Source organism: Artemia sp. Qi Xiang Cuo, chromosome 10 (assembly GCF_049724085.1).
Source record: "Artemia sp. Qi Xiang Cuo chromosome 10, ASM4972408v1, whole genome shotgun sequence".
Classification (NCBI taxonomy): Eukaryota; Metazoa; Arthropoda; class Branchiopoda; order Anostraca; family Artemiidae; genus Artemia; species Artemia sp. Qi Xiang Cuo.
Window position 1 is genome coordinate 3,101,262 of NC_142803.1, and position 24,513 is coordinate 3,125,774.

A 24,513-nucleotide genomic window follows, 5' to 3' on the forward strand; every position below is an offset into this window, starting at 1 on the left:
TAAACCGTTAATACATAGATTTATTTTACAACTTCATATATTAACTAAGTAGAATTACTTTAAGTTACTTAAAGTTTGTTTGATGCATACTTTAGGGATCATTTAGTTTTTGAAGTATCAGGTAGCAAATTTAACAAAGAGAAACCTGTATGGAAAATTCACAAAAATGAGCTTAAAATTATTTGATACCAAGTGCAGTCTTGGAAAACCCTGGAAATCTTGGGCTAACGAACAATCTGTAGAAACTCACAAGAAATAAAATTTTACTCCCAATTTCAAAGTTCTAGATAATCTTATCAAACAGTTCGTGGTAACGAACTGTGTAAGTAAGGAGCGACCCGGCTCAATGGTAACCGAAACTCTAAAAAACGGAATTTGCTACCAATAGATACATCAAAAGAATCAGATTTTAATTTTGATTTCAAATATATAAGTTTCATCAAGTTTAATCCTACCTATCAAAAGTTAAGCGCCTGAGAAAATTTGGTTGATTTTCGCGAAAAGGGGGAAAGACCCTCTAAAAATTATAAAACCTTAATGAAAATCACACCATCATATTCAGAGCATCAGAGAACCCTACTGTAGAGGTTTCAAGCTCCTATCTACGAAAATGTGGAATTTTACATTTTTTTCCGGAAGAAAGATCACAGATGCGTGTTTATTTGTTTTTTTGTTTGTTTTTTTTCTTTTTCCCAGGGGGGATTGTATCGACCCAGTCGTTCTAGAATATCGTGAGAGGGTTCATTGGAATGGAAATTAAAAGTTATAGTGCCCTTTTAAGTGACAAAAACAGTGGAGGGCAACTCGGCCCCCTCCCACTCTCATTTTTCTCCCGAAGTCACCCGATCAAAATTTTGAGATAGCTATTTTGTTCAGCATGGTCGAAAATACAATAAATATGTCTTTTAGGATGACTTAATCCCTCGAAGCTCCCAAGGGGAGGGCTGAAAGTTATGAACTTTACCCAATGTTAACATATGGTATTGGTTATTGGGAAGTATACAGACGTTTTCAGGGGGACTTTTTTGTGGTAGGGGGTGGTGGGGGTGGGTCGGGGGTTATATGGGAGGATCTTTTCCTGAAGGAAGTTTTCCTAGGGGAGGGGACATTTCTATGAAGGGGGCGCCGGATTTCCCAGCATTATTTAAAAAAAGATCAGAAATTAATTATAAAAAAAACAAGTTTTCCAACTGAAAATAAGGAGTAACATCAAAACTTAAAAAAAACACAAAATATTACGTGTATGATTGGGTTAACTCCCTAGTCAATACCTCGCTCTTTAAGCCAAAGATTTTTCAGTACTTTCATAAGAGCTATTTATTCTAAGTAACGGCATTAGTTATGATGGGTCATTTATAAAGAATTTGAAAGAATTTTGATCTGTAGCTTAAAGTGAGTGGACTTGACCAAAAGACAAGCCTTCTGATATAAGTATTGAAAATCCATTAACATCGACTCTCGAAGCGCACTTTACATTGAAGTTTGAATGAGTGTAGGGCAAATTAAAACGTCTGTAAATAAAATTGAACAACGGTTAAAAAAGCAATTTAAAAAAATAAAAGTAAAATAAATCTGCAAATTTTGTATTAGTTATTCGGCCTTTGTGATTAAGGGGTCATTTTTAAAGAATTGGAACAAAATTCGAACTTTAGCTTAGAGAGCAAGGTATTGACTAGGGGGTGAACCCCCTAATATACGTATTAAAAATATATGAATATTTTTCTATTTGTTTCCTCTTTAAAACATTAGGAACTTGTTGCTTTTTGTGTTTGCATAATTGTAATTCCTTGTTTTTGTAAATATTCTTCAGTTTTATTGCCTTCTATGTCAAAAGGCACTTACCGCCATAATTTGGCAAAGTCCGTGTCCACATTAAAACTAATAGTTTTATAGTTGTGGCATACCCATGTAGTATCATGTAGTATCCAAATACACATGATAGCGTATATATTTTTCATGATTGCTGTTTTTATAAAACAAACAGAAATTATTCCGTATATGAAAGGGGGTGTCCCCTCCTCAACGCCTCGCTATTTACGCTAAAGTTTTTTTTTTTTTAAACGAGGGCAACTAGGCCCCCTCCCACGCTCATTTTTTCTCAAAGTCACACAATTAAAATTTTGAGATAGCCATTTTATTCAAGATAGTCGAAAATCTAATAAATATGTCCTTTAGGATGACTTAATCCCCCACAGTTCCCAGGGAAAGGGCTGCAAGTTATGAACTTTGCCCTTTGCTTACATATTGTATTGGTTATTGGGAAGTATACAGACATTTTCAGGAAGAATTTTTTTCTAGTGGTGGGGGGGTGGGGGGCTGGAGGAGGGGTTACTCGGGAGAATCTTTCCGTGGAGGATTTTTCTTTGGGGTAAGGGACATTTCTATGAAGGGTGAGCCGGATTTCCAAGCATTATTTAAAAAACAATCTGAAATTAAATTAAAAAAAAACAAATTTTTCCAACTAAAAGTAAGAAGCAACATTAGAACTTAAAACGAACAGAAATTATTACGCATATGAGGGGGTTCTCCCCCAAGTCAATAACTCGCTCTTTACGCTACAGTTTTTTTAGTGCTTTCAAGAGAGCTATCTATTCTAATTAAACGGCCTTTGTGATTCAGGGGTTTGTGAATTAAAATTTTTTTAACTTTTAACGTAAAGAGCGTGGTATTGACTAAGGGGAGAACCCTCTCATATATGTAATAAGATATACCTAATAAAAAAAAAGCGATACGGCTCAATAGTAATCGAAACTTTTAAAAACGGAATTTTGATGTCAATAAATGTATCAAAGGAATGGGTTTATAATGCTGATTCTAAATATATAAATTTTATTAAGTTTAGTATTACTCATCAAAGGCTACGAACCTGAGAAAATTTACCTGATTTTTTAAAGAGGGAGGAAACATCCCCTACAAGTGAAAGAATTTTAATGAAAATCCCACCGTCAGATTCAGCGTATGAGAAAACCCTATTACATATGTTTCAAGCTCATATCTGCAAAAATCTGCAACTATATCTGCAACGTATTTTTTGCCAGAAGAACAATATACGAATATAGAAGTTCGTTACGTAGGTTAATTTGTAAATTACGTCAGAACCAAATTTAGAGACAGCCATTTAGCAAAAGAAGAGTAAAATTTTTATCCAAATTTTGTTAACTTATTCAATGACGGTGAGCCAAAATAAAAGCTGCATTAACTAAAAAACGATCAGAAATTAAATAAAAAAACAAGTTTTTTAAACTGAAAGTAAGGACCGACATTGAAACTTAAAGCGAACAGAAATTATTCCGTATATGAAAGGGGCTGTCCCCTCCTCAACGCTTCGCTGTTTACGCTAAAGTTTGACTTTCTCACAACTCTTATTTTTTTTAAACAATGAAAACCTTAGTCCTTATATGAAAGGGGCTGTCGCCTCCACAACGCCTTGCTCTTTACGCTAAAGTTTTTTATTGTTTGAAAAATAGAGTTGTGAGAAAGTCAAACTGTAGCGTAAATAGTGAGGCGTTGAGGAGGGGACAGCCCCTTTCATATACGGAATAATTTCTGTTCGTTTTAAGTTTTAATGTCGCTCCTTACTTTCAGTTTAAAAAACTTGTTTTTTTTATTTAATCCTAAAATACAAACTCGATGGGCATGAATTGAAATGACTAAAGCCTTATAAACTTTAAAAAAGTTAATTATGTATTTGTGAAGGTGGAATGGGTAATCAGTAAGGATGTTGCGGCTCCTTGGTCTCCACTTTGACCGCAAACTCCTTTCAATACGCCCGTTTGGCTCTTATTGGATAAGGTGTGGCGTTTCAGTCATTTTTGAGACTCGTACTTAATGTATCTGGTATTTTGGACAATTATGATGCAAAATTGGCCTCAAATGTGCATTCAACTTGCTCAGATATCATTGGATATAAGTATTTTTTTTAGGTTGAGCACCAATTCTGAAATATACTTGTTGTATTTGGCTTAAGAGTCATACCGCACACCTAGTGCTTTTCAACGATCTATACTTCATTATTTTAATTGTTCTTCGGAAAATTCCCAAATGAACCGACAGTTTTAACACATTTCTATATGGTTGAAATAGAGTGGTGGAGGGTAGGTGGATAAGGAGTTGAAAGACAAGAGGTGTCTGGGCTTTACTTTTGATCCTCCTTTTGCCTCTCGCAAGCCTATGGATTCAACAAGTTGTGAGCTTCAACATTTTTTTAGTCAGTGTACTTAAATATTTTCAATTTGTATACATCTATATTGTAAAAAAGCCTATTGGCTCTCATAACACCCAGATGCATTACTCTAATTTACAACGTATTCAAAACAATACATTTATGAATAGACAAGCCCCAGAACTCTTTTCAAGAATTTTCTGTAAAACTACTTATTTAACGTCTTTTGGCGTTGGACGGCCAAACTCCGATCTCTGTGAAATTCAATTCTAAACATTAAATCATTGAAGCCCCTAATTATCATATGCTATTTAATGAAAATGCCCAGAATCATCTTTTAGTGCAGGCAAACTAGCCAAAAATATGGGTCGACCCTAAACAAATTGCCACAGAAATGATTTTTATACCATATTGTAGAGAAAAAACAAGCTTAACAACATATTCAAAGTTTTACATTCTAGGTCAACGCAAAACTAGCTTTGTTTCTCTTTTCGTGTAAATCTTTTTAGTTTTTCTAAAAAAATGAAATATCGGTACATTTTCTTTTTTCTGTATATGAAGTACCGTCCTGATGTAAAATGAAGAGCTGAGCCTGATTATGAAAGCACATTTGATGTACAATCTACCAGAAAAAAATTTCATAATCATCAATATGTGATTTTTCCCTTCTCATCGTTGTGACTGCTTTTGCACCATACTATCTGAAGGAAGCTATTCTGACATAAAATGATGAGCTGAGCCCAAGAATCAAATTAACATAATGTAATGTCTACTAGAAAACCCGTTTCATAATCATCAATATGCACTTTTTTATTTTCATTTGAAATGTTTCTTTCAGCACTTATTGTCCACCAATTTGTCCATTGCTGCTAAAAAAAAATAAATGGTCTAATGAATTATGGCTGGCTCGTTTAGAAGACCAGTTAACTCACAGAAGGCAGTTACACCAATTTCATGACCATCGTATGCAATAAATAATATCAACATTTCATCCCACGCTTTGTCCAAGTGATTTCCCGGATAAAGCCGTAGGCTAAAAAACCACAATTGAAACTTCCCCAGAGTGATCATTTATTAAGTCACGTTTGATAACCTGTGTTTGATATCTTGCCATCTATAGATACAAAAAGTTATTCAATGTATCGGCCACATAACAAGCTAAAAAAAATTCACGTCGAATTTTCTTCTTTCCCATTGACTTGATTTTTAAAGGTAAGAGATCATTTTTGTCTGTGTCATCATTTCAACCAAAGATCTACTTTCTGAAAAGATAAACTAATGTATCTAACCGTTAGTAGTAAAACTCTTGGAAATTCAAATCAAAGAACTGTTTTATCTTTTTCCTTTTCACAGAGACATCTAATGATAAAATAACCACGCATTGAAAAGCATCTTGTGCTAATAGATGACCCTTAACGTTAGGCTGTTCAAACTTGTAATACTCCGATATGGTATCCATACTGCGAAATTTCTTAAGAGCCGAACGATCTGGGTCATGGGATCTCCACTTAAAACCCACTTCTGACATGCTACTGGCGGCATCTGGGCACAACAATTACACAAAACTACTGCCAGCTTTACATCCAGTGAACGGTCAAGCTCCAAGACACCCATCCTGCCATTTATCAAGCCTTCCAGAATGGGATGCATGTGATCAGAGGTTCTGATAGATTTTGGGCTGAGCTCTCCACGGATCTTGTCATCGGAATAATAATTCAGGTCAAGAAAAACGAACTATTACCGCAACTTAATTTTTTTTTTGTTGGGAAAGAGAGAAAACTGACAGGATACGCAAAAAAAAAGTTTTGCGTCGACGTAGAATGTGCAAGTTTGGATATGTTGTTCAGCTTTTTTACCTCTACAACATGCTGCAAAAATCATTCCTGTTGCAATTTGTATTTACCAACAATCGACGAATTGGTGGACAAAAAGTGCTGCAAGGAAAATGTCAAAAAAAAAAAATAAAAAACTGCATATTGATGAATATGAAATGGGTTTTCTAGTAGACATTACATCTGGTTAATTTTATTTTTGAGCTCAGCTCGTCATTTTATGTCAAAATAGTTACCTTCTGTTAGTTGAAAAAGATGTCACAACGACGAGAAAGGTAAAATCACACATTGATGACTATGAAACTATTTTCTGAGACATTATACATCAAATTTGCTTTCATTTTCAGGCTCAGCTCTTGATTTTACATCGGGATGATACTTCACATACAGAAAAATGAACATTTACCGACAGTTCATTTTTTTGAAACTGAAAAAATTGACACGAAAAGAAAGAAAAAACTAGTTTTGTGTCGACCTAGAATGTGCAACTTTGGATATGTTGTTCAACTTTTTTTTCTCTACAACATGGTGTAAAAATCATTTTTGTTGCTATTTGTTTGGGGTCAAACTCCTGTGTGTTTGCCTTTACTACTTTGAATAATCATGAATGACGTGATTAATCAATGAGACACCACGTACTCATGGTTTGAAAGCTTTGAGGGAAGGTTGAACTCTATAGCCTTTGGGGCTGTAATCAGTGATCACAGCCTTAAAGGCTAGAGTTCAATGTTTCATCAAAGATTTCAAACCATTACTAATCACCATGGTGTTCTTTAAAAAACAATTTTAGATCTTTTACTTTTTGTGAATAAAATAAGTTTTTTTAACTAGTCGGAAAACTTTAAAAGGACCAAGGGCCAATGGGGTTATGGTGTCTTAAAAAAGGCAGTTGATTCCTATCGACTTATCACATTAGTCAAAAAGTTAAAATTTCAATAAACTGACCCATTCCCCAGATCATTGGCAGCAAATGGACCTGTATGATAGTTTTCGAGGAAAGGGGTTTGGGGTGAATATTTCTTACCTACTATGACTAAACTGAACCTGGTATCTACTAAGAACCGTCCATAAAACATGGAATTTAGATGAAAGAGGTATGAGAAGAAAGTTCCCTATGACGTAACTGAGCTTGATAGGCAGCATCAAGTCACCTGATATCAAACTCTCCGTAGCATCAAGCCGCTTGAGGCCACCACAGCTACGCAAGCTACGCATCAATCCCAGACTATTCAAAGCCTCCCTCTTTATAAACTCCCAGAAATTTACCATTACTTTAAATCTAATTTTTTACATCTCCCACCCCAACCGTGGACTACCTGCTTTCCGTTTAGCCCAAGACGATCTGTCAAAAAGAAAATCTTCGGAAAACTGTCGTCCTTTGTCCGCAGAACGTCCCTAACCATGTCAATCTTTTTCTCATTATAGCCCTAGAACGCAAGATTGAACCACACTGTTCGTACAGCCTACTGGTTTACGTACGGTCAATCAGTCAGGTACCTAAAACGATCCGTAGGCAAATTCTCTGGGAAACATCTAGCAAATCTTCCTCCGTTTTTGGAGCACCCATGCTTCAGGACCATATTTGACCCCTGTCATCAATATAGCTTCCATTATTCTAATCTAGGTTCACATACTTATATTTTTATTCTTCCAAACTTTTTTCAACTGTTAAAAAAACTTCAGCCTGGGCTATTTTACTTTTAAAATTTTTACGGCACCCACCGTCTTTGCTAATAATACTACCAAGGTAAGAGATAGCTCTTCATCTGATCAATCTTTCCGTTACCCAACGTCACCATTTCATCTTCATTTCTTGCTAGCCTTAGAGACTTGTTATTTTTAACGTGATTTTCAAACCTATTCAAATACCCTGAACTCGCAAAACCTCTAATAGTTCTGTAATTTTGCTAAAAGATTCATCCAAGATGCTTACATCGGTTTAGAATAAGCCCAGGAAAGTTCTTCTGCCCTAATTATTCTGTGTTCTGCAATTGCCTTTCTAGTAGTCATTAAGAAAAAATCCGTCAAAAGGATCCATTTAAAGGGTAACAGAGCACAACCCTGTTTAACTCCTGATTTAATACAAAAAACAGCTACTAACCTTATTTCCAACCTTAACTCCAGCAGTGTTATTCTCGTATATAGCACTAAAAACTTTAAATATATTTGTCTGGTATACCACACAAGGATAAGACCTTCACTAGAGTTCTTCTATCAGTGGAATCGAACGCCTTCTCATAGTTTATAAAACTGAGGACTAAACATGTTTGATGACTCAAGCACTTCTCAATTGCTAATCTAAGAGAGAAAATTTGGTGGACACATCCTATACCCTTTCTAAAACAGCACTGTTCTTCTCTCTTGTCTACAGCATCTTTAAGTCTAAAAAGTATCATCATACTAAGTAATTTGTTATCAACAGAAACTAGGCTAATTCCTCTATAGTTACCCCACTCACTCTTATCACCTTTCCAAGACAAGGGTATAATTAGGGTTGTCCTAAAATCGCTAGGCACTTCCCCTTTTTCAAAAATCATATTCATGATATTCAGTAACTTATTTGTTACGTCATAGCCACCGTATTTCAGAAACTCATTTACTACTCCATCAGCACCTGGGGATTTATTATTTTCTAATCCGTTTAGTACTGTCACTAACTCTCTCTCACAAAATAAATTTTCTTCACATCCGAGGTGTCGTAAACTTTTTCATTTTTCTTTATATCTTTTCATGTAACTCTATCCTGGTTTAGCACATTCTCAAATTATCTTGCCCATCTCTCTTTAATTCTTTCCTTATCACTAATTGTGGTCCCGTCCCCTCCCTATCTTTAACTGGGAAAAGTTCAGATAGACTACTCTCTCTTGATTTATTAAAATGCCAGTACAATATTTTAATATTGTGCCGTCTAGCTGCATCTTCCAGATCCTCGTCAATATTATAGCAGATATTCTTATCTGCGTTCCTAACTTTGTTCCCTAAGATATCATCAGCAACTTCACAAACTATTTTCCTAAAATTATTCCATTCAACTTTTACGTTCTCAAGTTTTTAACTCTCCAATTTAGTAATGTAATATTCCTGGTAATTTTTTCTAAAAATTTTATTCTGGAGTCTACCAGCGTCACTGTTTCCCAGAAGACAGTTACCCTTCCAAAATTTCTGCTTTAAATTAACCCTTGACACTACAAGATGGTTATTTTTATTTTTGACATCAATAACAGCACTCCTATATACCCTAGTATCTTGTACTGATCCTGCCAGTCTTGTGTTTATAATTACATAATAAATAAGGTTAGCTGTCCTACCGTCATGTGAATACAATGTTAACCTAATAGCCATTTTCTGACCAAACCCTGTATTGGCTATAACTAGATTGTTAAACCTACAATATTGCAGCAGTCTTTAGCTATTACTGTTTTATTTTTCTGTTCCAAATTTTATCAAGGCTCCGATACCATCTATCCCTATGTCTACCTACCTCGGCGTTAAATTCTCTTAATAAAAACACCATATTTCTACCCAGGGCCTTGTCTAATTGTTCCTGTAACTGTAAGTAAAATTCATTTGAGTCACTATTATCTCCGTCAGTCGGCTCTACCGAAGCATATACTATGACTGATACTCCACACTTTTTAGTCATAAATTGAGTAATTAACCTTTTATTATTAAAACCTTCCCAACATAAACAGGATTTAGCAGCTTTCTCATTTATCATGATCCCTACTACATGTCTATGTGCCCCATCCTTGGTGACTGAGTGAATAAGTTCTATATCACCTATTATCGCCTAATTTCATGTCTATTATCCCTGGAATATGAGTTTCTGAAACTCCTAATAAGTCCAGTTCAAAGCGTCTGAATTCGTCAGTCAAAGTGTCGATACCCTATTTATTTTTAATGTGGTAACTTTCCAATTTGCAATTTTATATTTTTAATCATTGAAAATATTTTGGCCTCAGGAAAAAAATGGTCCCAGAACCAGCATATTTTCTCAGGTCTACCCAGAAACGCTTAAGCCCGCCTAGAATCGGACAGTAAGAAGTTCATAGGAATTTCAATTGAATGGAGGCTTGGGCAATCCTAGGCCCATCTTGGTCACAAAATAGTTTTCAGCACTTGGCGATGCTCATCTATCAGCAAGAGTCGTAACCCCGCACAGACAATCTTAACCCTATTACCACCGACTCACTGTCTGCTCATGCCTACAAATATTATGTTACTACGGAGAGGCAGCCAAAAGTAGAACTAAGAAGAGTTTTTTCCGCCCGAAAACACCCACCAAAACAGACCAAGCCCCTGAAAAATTATCTATTAATCAGAATCCCGTACGAATGCTGTGTCGTTTACAAGGCTATAATTTTGTCGAGGGGCGCCACTCCTTAAGTAGGAATGGAGTTGACCAATATGGCCCCAGTCTTGCAGGTACCCCGACAGAGTCAAGACAGCCCTTTGCAGCGGCCGCTGTTCATGGATCTGAATCTTCCGCCCTGCCGCTGTTGTCTTCCTAAAGAGTATTCTCCTACGATTGTGTTCTGCGTCAGCACGAAACTTCACCCATTGCTGGGAGAAGGTTTGCAACTCACTGGACGTGTCCGCACGCCAGTGAGCCCTGCTAAGTGTAAATTCAAGGAACTTTCTTCCTCCTCTGCCTGTATTGACAACCTCAGGCGAGGGTATCCTCGTTTCTACTATGTACTCAAGGGACAAGGAGCCCCCCTTTGTCTTCGCTTCCTGTGGAGGTACCCTACATGTCAGTAAGGCGTTCCTTATCTGCCACCTGAAGAGCTGCTGTGTGGCTTGGAGAAAACCCTTACTGAAACGATCAGTGCTGTATACAAGAGAAATAATACCAGGATTAAAATAGAAAGAAATTGTCTACGGATTCTTTTGGTAACCGTCTGACTAACCGTATTTCAAACATTAAGATGTACGAAAAATGTGACTCTACATCGCTTTCTAGGGCTAGAATGAAACCAAGTTTAAGATTGATAGAAAAATTCTGTGAATGAAGGATGACAGATTGCTAAACAGTGTCCTTTTAGGCCAAACGAAAAGTAGGTAGTCCTCGAATGGGGAGGAAGGAGGTCTTAAGGAAGGATTTAATGGAAAGCGGATTTTTTTGGGAGGGCGTAAGGAGAAAGGTTGTAAATAGGTTGTGATGGAGGAGTAGTGGGTGTAGCTGTGTTGGTCTCAGGTGATTTTGTGCTGCAGTGAATTGTTATTAGTAGTTAAAGGAGTAGCAGTAGTTTAATGTATGAACAGATCTAAAATAGGCTAGCAAGCGAAAGCAGTTTTTTATTTTAATGTTTTTGAACCTGTAATTATTTACCACAGCCCATGATAAATCGGTTCAATCAAAGGCTGACTAACAGCTCAAAAAGTTTGACACCCTTAATTTAAACTGTCTGGGAAGGTCTAAAAAATTGTATATATAGACTGAGTTTAACTCTGACCTCAGGATAGTCTCCATTTTCACTGAATATAGGGTTAGCAAACCAGCCCAGGTCAAACTGTATATTCCGCTCAGCAGCATCTATGTTTGGTTGCGAGTCGTCTTCTGCGATCGGCCAGCCAGCGTTCAAAGTAATCCCAATGATTCCTGAAAAATAAAATCACGGTGAACTACAATGGAGACACTGTAACTTAATTTTTATTTATATTAATTAAAAGAAAAAAAATTTTGCAAAAAAATAAGATTTCCAGCATAAATAAATAAAAGCATAAATAAAGACATATAATAATTCAAAATTAAAACGACCAGAAATCACTACAAGTGACGAATCGAAACCCAGAACAAACAAAAACTAGCATTAATATCCCATCAAACTTAAAGATAACAAGTAGGCTACTGATTTAAGTGAATAATTAGGATTGCAGGAAATAGAGGAAAATATAATCGCAAAGCCTTATGTAAATTATATTCATTTTTTTGTAATCATTCAGTTCTATACCTTTCTGGTGTTTACCCTCTGCTAAAAAAGAGATATATTTCTTCTTTGCGTATCCAGTACTTTCGCTTTTGCAAATTCCTTCTTTTTCTTTTTCCTTGGTACCGTAAGGGGAAGATAACGTGAAAATTCGGATTGAATGACGTTTTCAGGAAAGTTGCCGTGTTGAGCAGAAAACTGTCAGATATAAAAAAAAGAACCAACTGCCGCCCTTTCACGGTCTTGAGTGTATATTTTTTTCGTAGTTTGTGTCTTTTTTTTTTTATTTTAGTGTGTATATTTATTTGTGTCTTAAGTTTATATATTTTTTTTTCTTAGTTTGTGTTTTTATATATATATTTATATATTACTCCGCTATTTACCTTGTTATCATTAGTGGGTAAAAAATAAATAAATAAAAATATACCTAAAAGAAGTGGGAACTAAAAGGAATCCTAAAGTAAAACTTAAAACCGACATCAATTACTACAAACATGAGTTTGGTTATTGCTTCTCCCAACCCAAAAATTTCCATTGTGTCATTAAAAACCTTGTATACTTTGGACAGTGTGGTTTAATTTTTCATACCATCCATGAAAAATAAGAAATAAAATAACCATAATGACCAAGGTGTCTGCAAAGAGCTAATGAAAATAGACTAAATTTTTAATTTATAATGACATTAATTACTGAATATCCAAGCAGTTTGAGATTCAAGGTTTTTTGTTAGAAACCTTTGATGTTTTAATGTTAGTGTATTAAAGAAAAATGCTTAAAATATGTTTAGTTTTTAATGATGCACAAATGACCCACTATCCCTCACACGGCTTAGGGACAGAAGTATGGTAGCCCTACTCTTTTTTATAGTAATTTCTGTGTTTTAAGTTTGACTTTATTTTTAATTTTATATTTTTTACTCTTTTTTTATAGTAATTTCGGTCTTTTAAGTTTGACTTTATTTTTATTTTTTCTCGTCTTAAGATTTATTCGTTCATCTATATCATTCATATATAGGATTATAGTTTATTCATGTTTGTTATCTTTAACTTTGACGAGGTTATTTATTCTAACCAAGTTGTTAAAAGGGCGTGTTTTCAGTATCTTAGTATTACTAAGGGAATTAAGATGAAACTTTCAGGGAAGGAAGGGGGTGTTTATTTAAATAAAAAGATAATAATTGTATTCAGGTTGTCAAAAGAGTGCATCTGCATTATCTCAGGAACGACCAATAATATTAAGTCGAAATTTTATGGGGATACTGATGGGAATAAGGAGCGAAATGAAAAGACACTATTTGCATCCTGGTTGTCACTGGGAAGGCTAAGGGCATTAAGTTAAAATTTTTAGAGAATGATTGGGGGATGTTCGACTAACTCTAATGACAGTATCTATATCCAGGTAGTCAGATTAGCAGCAATATGTAAAAATATAGATATGTATTTATGTATTTATAATATAACGCATTTATTTATTCATTTTTGTCAGTATCTGGTTGGCATTTCTGTCAACCTAACCTTTGGACTTTATTTATCCATTGCTAAGGATTTCTTATCGTTTTAGATTCGAATTATTACAAGGCTAACTTTCTGCTCGTCTTGTGTTTTCATATGGCTTGGGGGGGGGGGGGGTAGGAGGAACAGATTTTTTCTAATCGTATTTCGGTTTTCTCAAAAGAGAAGCCGATACTTTAGTAGTCCCATATATAAACCTTGTACTAGTTTCCCAATCACTTAATCAGACACGTCAACAACCCCTTAAGTCTCAAAGAGTGTCTGCGAGGAATGCAATTATTAAAATCCCGAATCAGATGACAGCTCTCCAACTCACTCAAGGCTGTTTTGTTTTGGTTTGGGTGAATGAATGTTTTTCTTTTATTTCTCAGTTATTTGCTAGTATCTGTCAATGGCGATTAAATTTTGAATTTATTTGCAGATCACGGATATTGGTGAATTACTCACTTTTATTCTTGTTAGGTATTTGGTTTTAATTCTTATAGTTTTTGGCTTTTATTGAATTTTATTCATCTTTTTAGTTTTTTTGTTTTTTTCATTGGTTTTTTCCCATTCACATGTGTTCTGACAAAAATCTTGTTTGCATAAAATATACCATCTTTGGCACTCTCATTGATTATATTTTTTTGTTTCACGCTGAAAAAGAGAGGCGTTTGTCCCCTCGAAATATTCGCTTTGTTGTGTTTTGTCAGTATTTTCATTAGTATTTTCATCGTAGGTTTAGGTTGGTACCTTATTACTCCCTTTATAGGGGGTATAGGTACGGTCCTAAGGTAAATAAACTTCGGTTGCGGGCTTTCATATGGCTTTGGGGCCAATTTTTACATTCTTTGAAAAAAATCCTCGTCAGACAAATTTTTTTTTCAATGAATCAATAAGTTTAAATGTAATTATTGGATTTAATGACAAACTGGATTTTGAAGCATGTCATTTTAACAAAGGCACAAATAGGTCTCTGTGACTAAAAAATAATTTTTTTTAATGCTTTGATATTTTCTTAAACCACATTGGCCTGACATCACTTAAAGAAAGAAAAACGAGCAAAAATGGGGTTTTTATAGGCCAAATGACGATACTGAAAAAACAAAGCGAATATTTCGAGAGGACAAACGCCTCTCTTCTTCAGCGCGAAACGAAACGATGTATCAATGAAAGCCAAAAATTAAAAGAATTAAAACCAACTACCTAACAACCATAAAAGCGAGTTATTCGCTAATATCCGCGATTTGCAGAAAATCCAAAAAAACATGAACTGCCATCGACGGATACTATGTGAATGAATTGATCATTTTCATTTATCAGTTGCTCGCTAGTATCCGTCGATGGCAGTTCATGTTTTTTTTGGATTTTGTGCAAATCGCGGATATTGGCGAATAACTCGCTTTTATGGTTGTTAGGTAGTTGGTTTCAATTCTTTTAATTTTTGGCTTTTATTGATACATCGTTTCGTTTCGCGCTGAAGAAGAGAGGCGTTTGTCATCTCGAAATATTCGCTTTGTTTTTTCAGTATCGTCATTTGGCCTATAAAAACAACATTTTTGCTCGTTTTTCTTTCTTTAAATTTAATGCTTTGTTTTTGGTACCCGGCCTGCTAACCACATTTCAAACAGCAGGCTGCACGAAAAGTTTGGTTCAATTATGCTTTCTAGGGCTATAATGAAAGAAAGGTTGAGATGGCTAGGGTACGTTCTGCGGATGAAGGATGACATATTGCCGAAAATTGTTCTTTTCGACCAAACATCTAGGGCCAAACGGAAAGCAGGTCATCTGCGGTTGCGGGGAGAGGATGTCATAAAGAAAGATTTCAAGGACCTAGGAGCTTTCTGGGAGGGTGTAAAGAGGGAGACTTTGAATAGATTGGGATGGAGAGGGAGCATGTGTAGCTTTGTTTGCCTCATTGTGTTTGATACTGTTTTGAGTTGATAGCAGTAGTAGTAGTAGCTTTTTTTATTGTTCATGTTTACGATGAAATTTATGTCATCGGTGAATTTAAACATAGGCTATAAATTCATGTCATCAGTGAATTCAAACGTATAATTTAAATACTAATAAATAGTTAACACCCTGAGCCTCGGGTTAATAGCTTTAATAAACAGGTCCGTTTATTTGGGGGTAAGGGGGGGAGTACAAGTTTTTTTTTGGGGGGGGGAGACCTTACAAAAGACTTAAAAAAATTTATCAAAATTTATTTATATTCAGTTTTGTTGTGTTTTAACGATTCGGGCAAACCTTTCGGAGAGGGGGTTAAACCCCCTACCCCCTTCACTCCCTGGATACGGCCGGGATACTTATGATGCTTATAAATAAATTGAAGAGTACACTGACGTACAATCTTGCATCAGCTATTATGGAAAGAGTGCCAGGATGTCGTTGCACAGGAAGGGGGGAGGGTCTGAGGTCTCAATATGAGTATTTGCATGCGTAACGTTGTTTTACTTTAGTCGATTAAGATAAGTTTCAACTCCGATTAAGATACGCAACTGATTTAACCCTTTTTTAACCTTTTTACTATTACCTCCTTGCTGGTTTTTGAACTCCCTCTCGTAAAGCCGGTAAGCTTTAGCATAGGAACGAAGCAGATTGTGAGCAGCAATGTATTCTGAGGTTCCTGATCCACTAATGCCTGGTGCAAATATTCCAATGCCATATCCCAAATGAGCCACCACATACGGCTCGTTCAAAGTGATCCAAAACTTCACCTGTATTTGAAAAAAAATTAAAGCGTTAGTTTTGATAATCATAGCAAAGCAAAACAGAAAAGAAACTTGTAAAAAGTGTTACGACTCAAAACTTTTTTGTTTTGTTTTACTCGTTTAAACTTTCAAATAAAAGAACCAATCGTGTTTTGTGTTCTTTTTACTACTTCAAAATTTCAACTGGCAGCTCGTCAGACTTGACCTGGCAGCAGGTTGTTGCTGGTAAACTCAGCAATGAGTAAAATAGGTGGAGCAATGTGTCTTGCCTTTTTAACATCGACATAAAGAATAATATTGCTTGCTAAAAAATTGTATGAGTGACGTTAAACAATCAAACTAATTAATTTAAATCACACTTTGAAAAAAGATGGATAGGAAAGTAATCTCTCTTTTCCCGCTGATAATTTAATTTCATTTAAAATCTATTTATGTTTAAATAATCTTAATTAGATTAGACTTAAATAATAAAGGATAAACATAAAGAGAAAATGAAAATAATTTTAATCCTATGATGGGAATGCTAACCTTTTTATTTCGGGAAGGGGTTTATCATTCTATTAAAAAAAAAAAAAAAAAATTATATATTGGTAACAGCCTTATTTTTATATATTAAATTTTTTCATCCCTTTCTCACCCTTCATTATAACACTAGACATTAGCCCAGCTGTGTTTAATTATTAACTATAGCATAAGTTATGCTATTGCTGAGGACTGGGAAAAGAATTGTACAAAATATTAGTTACAATAGAATGTCAAAAATTTAAAACATTTCTATACTAAACACAAAAATTTAAGAATATATTGAGGTAATTTGCAGATACTACTACTACTACTAAAAACTCACCGCAGCACCAAGGCGCCTGAGGTGAACACAACAACGCACGCTCCCCCTCCTTCCCAATCTATTCAAAGCCCCCCTGTTTACACCTCCAAGGAAGTTCATATTTCCGTTAAATCTTTCTTTATGATATCCTCCCATCCCAACCAGGGACGACCTGCTTTCCGTTTAACCCTAGACGGTTGGCCGAAAAGGACAACCTTCACAAATCTGTCATCCTTCATTAGCAGAACGTGCTCCAGCCATCTGAACCTTTTTCTCATTATGGATAGCATTAATGATTGTGTGTGAATTCTTAAGGCTTTATTCTTTTTTAATTCTTAAAATGATTTTATTCTTGTCAAACATTAATAGACTACGAAGACCATACTGCTTTTCCATCAGAAAAACAGAAAAATAATACAAAAGGGGAAATACCTTAAGAATGTTTTGGCTTTATATCAAAGAGCCGTCCTCAGCAAACTACTCATATAAATAATATAGAATCTATAATAAAATGGGACCTTTAAAATTAAAATAGAAAATTTAAATAGTCCCAGAGACATTACTCATACGAAGTTCAACCTGGACTCAATCAGGATAACCTGTCTTAAGATAGGAGAAGGTAAATTGAAAACGGAGATAAAACTGTAATAATCTGGGTGTAATAATCTATTTTACTGATAATTATCTTAAATTGCAAGTTTAATTTAACCAGATGGTTTTCTACGATTTAAAAGCAAGAAACCGTCGATTGAAATTTATTACATTATATGTTTATCAAATTGAATTGATTATCATAAACAACTGATAAAAAAAAAGCTCCTGGAACTTTTAGCAGCGCCTAAATTTGATAATACAACTGAAAATACAATGAATATAATGTTTTTCTAATAAAGGACAAAAGATGGTCTATCGTATGCTTATCTATCGAAACTATGTTTACGCAATAATAGTTTTTTTTAGTTTTTAACTTAAGAAAAAAAAACAATTTTTTCTGAATTTGCTTAAAATTCTATCTGTAGCCTACTATCATTTAATATAAGGATAAGATAAAGAGATATTTATTGGGAAAAAGACTATCTAAAGCTCTAGTGGGCCGAATTCGCAATTCTTAGTAAAAAATACAATAACAAAATAATACAATACCAACATAAAGTTACCACTGTAACGAAACACAACAGGTACCAGTCAGAAAATTCCAAATACAAAAGTCATAAATAAAGGTCATAATCATAAGTTTTTTTTATAGGTCATAATATAAAAAGATATAAAGAATAACAAATAAAATAACAAATTTTCAAAAATTAAAAAAAAATATACAAAACAATTTAAATTTTTGGTAAACTTACGGGTCATGATTTTGGTCGATTTTATTTGTTAAAAAGGTAATAATTTTTATTTTATAACGTAGGGTAGAAAAAGGTATGGGAGAAAGGATGGGAATGGGTTGGGATACTATACGGGGGTGGTGATTTCTTATGGGGGAGTGGTGGCTAGGAAAGAGGTTTTCAGTAGGGGGGTTTACTTGTGCTGACTTCCCGAAACGGAGGCACAATTTTTTTCTTTTGGACTCGAGGGTATCAAGTTTTGAAGTTTTAAGGAGGTAGGAACATGGGACTGCATTCTTTATGAATAATCCTCAGGGCTCTTTTTTGAATATTTTCGTTTTTTTTTGGCAGCTTCAATTGAGAAGCCCGGAGATTTTGTACACACTGTATTGTTTAATAGTGTGTAGTGTTATAATGTGAGTGTGTTATATTTTATAGTGAAAGTGTATTTGATAGTATATTATTTGATATTTAGTTTACAAAACATAACCAAAATAGTGAGTCAGATTTGTACATAATAAATAGGTAATGAGGTAAAGGAACATAGTAAGGACTACATATCACAAAGTTTTAACTCATTTAGGATGGAATCAGCCTTGAAATAAAGTCCCCAAAATATTTTATTATTTCTAGTTTATATGTTAATAAAAACATCAATAGATGTGCTTCATCTCTTTCTCCCTCTCCACCCCCTTCCCCCCGCTCTCTCTCTCTCTTTCTAGTTTGAGTTGTCCCTGAAATTAATCTAATGAACTTTCCATGCTAAAACACACACAATCTCAGTTCAAAACCTCACAAAGTTTTGCCCTTCAGAAATGAAATGAAATATATTTGCCAGATGTCAGAACCACAAGAAACCCTCACTCAAGCAAGTGCACTGGTTAGCCTAATGAAAATCACACCATCATATTCAGCGTATAAGAGAACCCTACTGTAGAGGTTTCAAGCACCTATCTACAAAAATGGGGAAATTTGCATTTTTTCCCAGAAGAAAGATCACGGATGCGTGTTTATTTTTTTTTTTTTCCCAGGTGTGATCGTATCGAACCAGTTTTCCTAGAATATCGTGGGAGGGCTCATTGGAAGGGAAATTAAAAGAAGGAAAAAGTATATATATATATATATATATATATATATATATATATATATATATATATATATATATATATATATATATATATATATATATATATATATATATATATATATATATATATATATATATATATATATATATATATATATATATATATATATATATATATATATATATATATATATATATATATATATATATATATATATATATATATATATATATAATAATGCCTATGTAGCATGCTTGGGCTGATAAAGTGACGCTGCTAGAGGTAAAAAAAGGTAAAGGTAAAGGATACGACACTAGACCCTTGAATTCCAAACCGGCCGTGCTGATCTCAGTCTCAAGGCACACTTCAACCAGGAACTGCAACGGTGGGATGGGGGCCAGCCATCCTGTACTTTCGCACACCCTTCCTCAGATTTCTCACCTTCCTTCCCAGATTTACCTTATTTGGTTACCTTCCCTAGATTTCTCCATTTACCCATTTAGAGCTGGATCAACTCTGGCTGAGCTTACAGGGTCAAGCCACTTACTCCTGTACCAAACAAAATAATTGGATACACCAGGATTCGAACCCACGCCCTTCGGACAAAGGATTCCAAAGCCAGCACACCAACCACTGATCAACGCTGGCTCAATTTACAGAGCCACTCCACTGACCACCGTCCCAAATCAAATAATTGGATACACCAGGATTCTAACCCACGCCCTTCGGACAAAGGATTCCAAATCCAGCACACCGACCACTGATCGACGTTGGCTCAGCTTACAGAGCCACGCCACTGACCCCCGTCCCAAACCAAATAATTGGATACACCAGGATGTGAACCAACGCTCTTCGGACAAAGGATTCCAAATACACCGCACTAGCCACTTGGCTAGGACGACTGGCTAGGTTGAAGTAACGCTGCTACCAGCAATTCAAAGTTCTTCTGAGCTTCAGGTTAGGGATTAAGCTCAAAGACTACCAGAAGACCCGGACAGCTTGTTTTGTAATTTACTGGACTACATCAACGTGACTCCCAGGCAAATTACTATGATTTTATTCTAAATCCTTATGTTAGTCGGAGGGGCTAGATTTTCCTGGATTAGAAGGTACTTTGTGCCCCAATACACTGAACAAAAAGTCGATGCAACTCAAATCATGCTTAAGATGCTCCCAACTGACTAATCGTATCTCCAGTTGTAAGATGTACGAAAAATGTGGGTCAGTCCCGCTTTCTAGGGCTATAATGAGACAAAGGTAGAGATGGTTATGACAAGTTCTGCGCATGAAAGATTGCTGGAAATAGTCCTTTTCGGCCAACTACCTAAGGGCAAAGGAATAGCATGTCGTCCCCGAATGAAATAGGAGGATGTTGTAAGGAAATAGATAAGAAAAATGGGAACCTCTTAGGAGGGTGCAAAGAGAGAGGCTTTAAATTGAGTGGTACGGAGAAAGAGTCTGTGTAGCTGTGTTGGTCTCAGGTGGCTTGGTGCTACAGTGATTCGTTGTTAGTAGCAGTAGCAGTAGTAGTAATAGGCATTATAATCGTCAGCTAATTTAAATAAAGTCTCAACCTAATGCAAAAACGTACACCATCCTTGTCCGTATTCCAACCTCCCATTCAATTAACTCTCAGTAGCGAAGCCAATAATGGCCCCAAAACAAAATGACGATGCTAAACATTCTATTGAAGACTATTTCAAGTTCAAGTTCAATCTTTTTATTATTAACATATACATGTATATAATTGATATAGGCCCATGGGGAGACAAGCTCGAAAAACTAGGCCTAGACAAAGATACAATAAAAATTTTTACGCTACAATACAAAGATAATTACGACGGCAAAGATACAATAATACAACAATAATATGAAAGTAGCAGCTAGTCCAGGATCCAAATATAAATATAAATATATAAAAAAAAAGAGAGATCAATATTATTAAATATAAATTCATACTAAAAGATAGCCGAGAGGCCCACATTCACTTAGAACAACAATCCAAACAAATAACTTAATCATATTAAAAAGACACTTAATTAAAAATAATCCTGAACTAAATGAGATTTAAGATTCCTTTTTAGTAAATGGATAGAAAAAAATGTATCAATAAAATCCTTGTGAGCATCCCAGCACCGGGCTATTGACACAAACGGGGCGAATTTAGATCTCTCAGTACTATACTTGTCAATGAAGATACTCTTTTTTTGTCGCGTGTTATAACGATGTAAATCTTGTGATCGGGAGAACAAACTTTGATTGAGGTAATATGGCGGTAATTTATTAATGTCATAATTAAATTTGAAAATAACTGCTCCAAAAGTAAATTGTTGAGAAACTGGAAGTATATCTAAATAAGTATATAAAGATGCTGTAGAAGACTTATTTGGAAGTGAAATAGGCGATGAAATAAAAAGTTTGAGGATTCTTACTGCTTTATTTTGTAAAATCTGTATTGGTTCAATATGGCTTTTAAATGTATACAAGTATACTAGAGAACAATAATTAATATAAGACTGAATCTGAGCAAAATAAATGCTTCGTAAAGCAGAGTAGGGCAAATAATACTTCAACCTTCGCATTAAACCAACATACCTTGAAATCTTTAAGCGTATATTTTGAATGTTTGATTTAAAAGATAATCTTTCATCAATCATAAGTCCAAGGTACTTTATCACATTCACCCGAGATATTGATAATAGATACTTTGAAGAAGTAACTCAGGTAATACGAGGGCATATATTTGACTTCCTGCCGTAAATTATGAAACTAGTTTTTGATAAATTCAAAGCAATAAAATTTGCAGAACACCATTCAAGAACATTAGAAAATGCAGTATCAAGTTTTGCCTCCAACTCCTCGTCATTCCTCTCAGAAATTGAAACTGCCGTATCATCAGCAAAATGCGTGCTGAGACATGGGATTGCCAAAGCGCGGTGAAAATCATTTATATAAACTAGAAAAAGCAGAGGACCTAGGACAGGGCCCTGAGGCACCCCAACCATGGAGGACTGAGGAACAGGCGAAGAGAGAAAATTACCTCCATCTATTCGTTGCTTTCTCTTATCAAGATAAGATTTAAATAGATCCAACGCCGGTCCGCGCACACCACAATTATCCAATTTACGAAAAAGAATACAATGGGATATTGTATCGAATGTTTTTTTTAAAATCCAAATATATTGTTGCTTGAATTTCGCCACTATCTAAGCATTCATGAATATATTGGATGAGAGCAATGATAGCGTGTTCAGTATTGTGTACAGACCCAAAACCAAACTGGCAATTTGTGAAAAAATTAAACGATTTAAGAAAATCATAGATCAGCTTATAAATAGCCTTCTCAAATATTTTAGAAAATGCTGATAAAATAGAAATAGGGCGGTAATTTGATGGATTTTCAGGAGAGTCACCTTTGTGAAGTGGAATTATCCTCGCTTCTTTAAAAGCAGACGGGAAAACTCCATTTTTAAATGAAAGATTAATTATATGCTGTAACGGCAAAATTACTGCAGACAATATTTCATTAACAATTATAGAACTAGACCCGTCAATTCCCGCTGAATTACCTGGATTTAGATCACACACTATTTTTGCTATTTCAAACTGAGAAATAGACGTAAGAAAAATTTAATTACTTTGAGGAGATGGAAGGTACGAAAAAAATGTTTATTACTGCGTGAATCAAACTGGTTCTTTACTGAGGAAGCAATTTTCTCTCCTATACTAGCGAAATAAGTATTCAAAGCATCAGCCACTTTCTTCAATTTGTTAGTAGTCGATCCATCTTCTAAACTAATAACTTCAGGCAACTTAGAATTCCTTTGTTTTTTAATAATAGAATTAATTAAAGACCACGTTTTGCGAGGAGAATTTTGAGCTTCTTCGAAAGACTCTTTATAATACCTATGTTTCGACAATCGTATCAATGCGGTTAATTTATTTTTGAAGATTTAAAAATTTTTAATATTATAATCAGTTGGATTCTTTAACTGCTTTTTAAATAACTGGTTTTTTTTATTAACAGATATCAAAATTCCAGACGTTATCCACGGCCTTATAGGAAATTTTTCTCTGCAAATTTTCTTCGTAACAAATGGGAAACTAGAATAAAGGCAGTACTTGAAATTTCTTAGGAAAGTATCAGTTGCCACATCTGTATCCTCCGTGGATATTACATCCTGCCAATCCAATAGATCAAGGCTTTCATTCATTTGTTTTAATTTTATTTTATTTATTAACCGTACTGGACGTTCCTTACTTACCTGCCGTATTTTATAAGTAAAAGTTAAATCTGAAACCAGCAGGAAATGATCCGATATATCACTTAAAACAGCAAAATTTGCTTTAATTGGTAAAGATGTAAAAATATTATCAATGAGAGAAGCAGAACTTGGCGGAATTCTTGTAGGTATCAGGCAAGTAGGAAGCAGATATGCAGAAAACCAAGAAGACAATAAATCGACAAAAGATTCATTTGAAGCTTCTAGAAGGTCAATGTTGAAATCTCCGGAGAGGATAACATCTTTGTTTTGAAAATGAGGTTGATACAAAAAAATCATGGAGTTTAGAGAGGAAAGACTTGGCTGGAGAAGAAGGAGGTCGGTATACTACGCAAAAAACTATATCATTTTTTCCAAGAATAATTTCAGTCACCATTACTTCAAAAAGTATTTCATCATGAAAACCTTCTAGATTTGCAAGGCGTCTAAAAGAGATACCTTCTTTAACTAATACTGCCAAACCACCTTGGCGCCTTGTCAGTCGGTTTTTGAAAGTAAATTGATATCCAGGAAAAGCAATGTAAAGATTGTTGCTAGGCTTACGCAAGTTAGATATAAGTGTATTTCTTGTATTTAGTGTTTTATTACGTTAAGGGTATATTTTTGGTATTTAGTGCATGTTCCACTTCAAGGGTATAGTTGGGTATGTGTTGTTTTATGTACTTGTTTCTGCCTTCTTTTCTATTCAAGGTAGTGGATCACATGACCAAAAACCTGCCAGCCAATGAGAGGCTACTTTGAGGGTCATGGAACCAGAATTCTATGCTTGGGCCTTGGAAGATAAGAAGGGGGAAAAGACAACTTGTGGACAGTTCAGCTTTGAGAACCAACAGTGACAAGTGGTTAGAGGGACACGGCTGGGA

At 35.0% G+C, this 24,513-nt stretch overlaps 2 protein-coding genes across 2 annotated transcripts in view; one reads left to right on the plus strand and one right to left on the minus strand.

The window, feature by feature from the left end:
- LOC148947363 (uncharacterized) overlaps positions 1 to 5,136 on the plus strand; it is a 43,670-nt gene extending 38,534 nt beyond the window's left edge. The window contains exon 4 of the mRNA XM_089095776.1: positions 5,001 to 5,136. Coding sequence (XP_088951902.1) covers positions 5,001 to 5,136 — 136 coding nt within the window. The remainder of the gene's footprint in view (positions 1 to 5,000) is intronic.
- Positions 5,137 to 10,308: 5,172 nt separating this feature from the next.
- LOC148947364 (lactase/phlorizin hydrolase-like) overlaps positions 10,309 to 24,513 on the minus strand; it is a 232,719-nt gene continuing 218,514 nt past the window's right edge. Inside the window, exons 11-13 of the mRNA XM_089095777.1 lie at positions 15,951 to 16,134; positions 11,451 to 11,596; positions 10,309 to 10,728 (exon numbers count right to left, since the gene is read on the minus strand). Of these exons, the coding sequence (XP_088951903.1) occupies positions 10,309 to 10,728; positions 11,451 to 11,596; positions 15,951 to 16,134 (750 nt within the window). The remainder of the gene's footprint in view (positions 10,729 to 11,450; positions 11,597 to 15,950; positions 16,135 to 24,513) is intronic.